The sequence below is a fragment of the Eurypyga helias genome, unplaced genomic scaffold, assembly GCF_000690775.1.
Source record: "Eurypyga helias isolate BGI_N326 unplaced genomic scaffold, ASM69077v1 scaffold32330, whole genome shotgun sequence".
In the NCBI taxonomy this organism is placed as follows: Eukaryota; Metazoa; Chordata; class Aves; order Eurypygiformes; family Eurypygidae; genus Eurypyga; species Eurypyga helias.
Genome location: NW_010224440.1, coordinates 1 through 2,796, shown reverse-complemented (window position 1 = coordinate 2,796; position 2,796 = coordinate 1). Strand labels below are relative to the sequence as shown.

The following is a 2,796-nucleotide window of genomic DNA, read 5'->3' as shown; positions in this document are numbered from 1 at the left end:
AAAAGCCTCCATGCCCCCTGACCCGGCGCTGACCCACAATGCCCTCCCGAAAGCGCGGGCCCCCTGCCACCCCTGCCCACCCGGGGCAGCTGCTCTCCCAGCACAGGAGACCTCCTGCTGCCTTCCCTGCCCCCCCTCAACATGCCACTAGCCAGGACCTTTTTTGGACCTTAACAGGAGGAGGAGAAAAACCCTGACCAGAAACATGTTGGCCAGCTACTGTCCAGGAGGCACAAGCCCCCCACCATCACCCACCTCCCCAAGCAGTCACAGGCAAAGAGAACAAGCTGCTACTTTCAGTGTTTTGTGTGGTGGTTGGGTTTTTTTTTTTTTTGAAAAAGCTAGTAATAAATAGTGAGAGAGGCTGACAGCAGTGCAGCCACAGCGTGCTGGACCCTGGCAAAGTGTGGCTCTCCCCTGCAGCAGTCGTAGGAGCCATGCTGCGTGCCCTGGGCCTTGCCGGCGGCTTGCATGTCACCCCTGGTTTCTGCCAGGCTCCTCCAGCTGCCCAAAACAACAGCTCGTGGGCAGAACCAGGAGCACAACTAACAAATCCGTCTCCCAGCAAGTCACTTCGGAGAAGGCGGCCTCAGAGAGCAGACTCGACAGCAGCAGACCTATTGATGAAGCGCTGCCCCACCAGCTGGGTGACAGGGAACTGGGCCTGGGCCAGCCATCGCATCCGCCTGTTCTCGAGCTCTGGCACTGACAGCGAGGACAACTCCAGCCTGTCAGTCCTCCCATTGGCATCCACCTTGTCGCAGCTGCCCTCCTGCTGCGCCTGCATATTGGGGTGCAGCCACTTGTAGTAGGTGACTCTCAGCACCAGTCCCAGCAGGTAGCAGGGCAGGGCAGCACAGATTACCGGGATGAGGTACACGTGCTCGTCAGTGGGGGACTGGAACCACAGCCATGCCAGGGCCAGCAGCGTGCTGTCCGCCAGGATGAAGCCATGATAGATGATGCTGCGGTACAGCGTCCTGCCCTGCGCCACGTTGAACCAGCTGAAGTAGAGGATCACGGCCACCATGGCCCGGTAGAGCTGCTCGGGACCGGGCGACTCCATGAAGTCCGTGCCCTGCAGGCTGACCCAGAGGAACATCCCCAGCCACACGAGCGGGAAGTGGACAGCCACGCTGTAGGGCCAGAGCAGGGCAAAGAGGGAGATGACAAGGATGCGGGGGCAGATGAGGAAGAGATTCCACAGAAAGTAGACAATGGAGGAGCTCAGGCTCAGGTCGTACTTGTCCCGCAAGAAGGAGCGCAGGGACTGGTGGTAGTCCAGTAGAGACCAGGTCACACAAAGGAACGCAGTGCAGATCCCCAGTCCTGCAAATACAGTAGCGGAGATGCTGAGGGGTTGCCCAGCATTCCTAAAACCATCTTCCACCTGCTGTGGAGTGTCAGAGCCTCAGCACCTGCTTCTCTCCTGTGGCCTCCAGCCCTCTCCGAGGAGGCTGGCACGCGACCTTGCCCAGGAGGTGGGGAAGAAGCAACAGGACCAGGCGGCTGCAGAGCCTGTCTTGCAGCCAGGGAAGCCCCCAGCCCACATGGGCAGGAGGTGGGTCCAACCAGCACATAGCTGGGCTTCCCTTTTCCTTGTGGTGACACTTGCTCCCACAGCAGGATGGGCATCAGAGCACCTCCTGAGTGGCCTGGGCTCCACCCTCCATGCAGTGTCCTGCTGGGTCCTGCAGCCCCTGGACAGCCCATCTGGTCTGACCCATCCAAGCCCGCCCCGACCTCAAGCCTTCCCCCCTGCAGCCCCTTTCCTCTGGGGCCAGACCCCTCACCCTGGGAGGGCTCCGCCTTGTTTGTCCGCAGGATGACGTAGAGGAGCAGGGTGAGCTGCGGGGTGTTCTCCAGGAAGGTCTCAAAGAGGCGCAGCATGCTGATATCGTGAGAGAGGAACGTCATGTGGCTCTGTTCCTCCTCCTCTGCCTTTGCCCAGCACACCTTCCAGCCCACCTTCAGAGCATAGAGGCACCTGTGTGGGGACCCAGCAACACAGGACACCCCTCAGTCCTCACACTGCCCTGGCAAGATCACTGAAAACAGTTTGTTTGAAAATGCTCAAACCACCTCTCCCCCTTTCCCAAGCGAAGCACTGCACCGCAGGACACTGTGAGGTCTCCAGGGAGACCCTGTCACGCCTTCCAGTACCTGAAGGACAAAGAAGCTGGGGGGGACTTTTTAAAGGGGCAGGGAGTGACAGGACAAGAGGTAACGGGTTTAAATTGAAAGCAGGGAGGTTTAGATTAGATATCAGGAATAAGTTCTTCCCGCAGAGGGTGGGGAGGCACTGGGACAGGTTGCCCAGAGAAGCTGTGGATGCCCCATCCCTGGGAGTGTCCAAGGCCAGGCTGGATGAGGCTTGGAGCAACCTGGTCTAGTGGAAGGTGTCCCTGCCCATGGCAGGGGGGTTGGAACTGGATGGGCTTTAAGGTCCCTTCCAACCCAAACTGTTCTGTGATACCCAGCTTCTGCGTGAAGTTCAAGCGTGAACCCAAGCATCACTCTCGGTGCAAGCAGCTGGATTATTTCCTTCACCCAGGAGGAAGGTGTGGCACAGCCATGTCACTTGCCGGGAGAGCAGAGGCCAAGACCAGGCTTCAGGGCGTTACAGCACCGGGCGACGGAGCAAAGCTGGTGCTTTGGGTGCTGGTGGGAAACTTCTGCCAGAGGGCCACGGGTGGCTGCCACCAACACGGCTCCAGCTGGCCCCAACCCGGGGAGCCCCTCAGACATGCCGGCACCGAGGGCTGGGGAGGCAGCGGAAGCTGCAGGGGGTCGCCG

At 60.0% G+C, this 2,796-nt stretch overlaps 1 protein-coding gene across 1 annotated transcript; it reads right to left on the bottom strand.

Moving 5' to 3' along the window:
* Positions 1-589: 589 nt before the first annotated feature.
* XKR8 (XK, Kell blood group complex subunit-related family, member 8) lies at positions 590-1,983 on the bottom strand. Its single transcript, XM_010161496.1, has 2 exons — positions 1,794-1,983; positions 590-1,329 (listed from the first exon to the last, which is right to left on the bottom strand). The coding sequence occupies exons 1-2, from the start codon at positions 1,915-1,917 to the stop codon at positions 590-592; spliced, it is 864 nt and encodes a 287-aa protein (XP_010159798.1). The 5' UTR covers positions 1,918-1,983.
* Between the last annotated feature and the right edge of the window lie 813 nt (positions 1,984-2,796).

What these genes read in the sequence shown, in the direction of transcription:
- XKR8 (XM_010161496.1), bottom strand. Translation starts at nt 1,917, where the DNA reads ATGACGTTCCTCTCTCACGATATCAGCATGCTGCGCCTCTTTGAGACC. An exon ending in CAAGGCGGAGCCCTCCCAGG is followed by an intron (nt 1,330 to 1,793) that starts GTGAGGGGTCTG and finishes CTGTATTTGCAG; the next exon opens with GACTGGGGATCTGCACTGCG.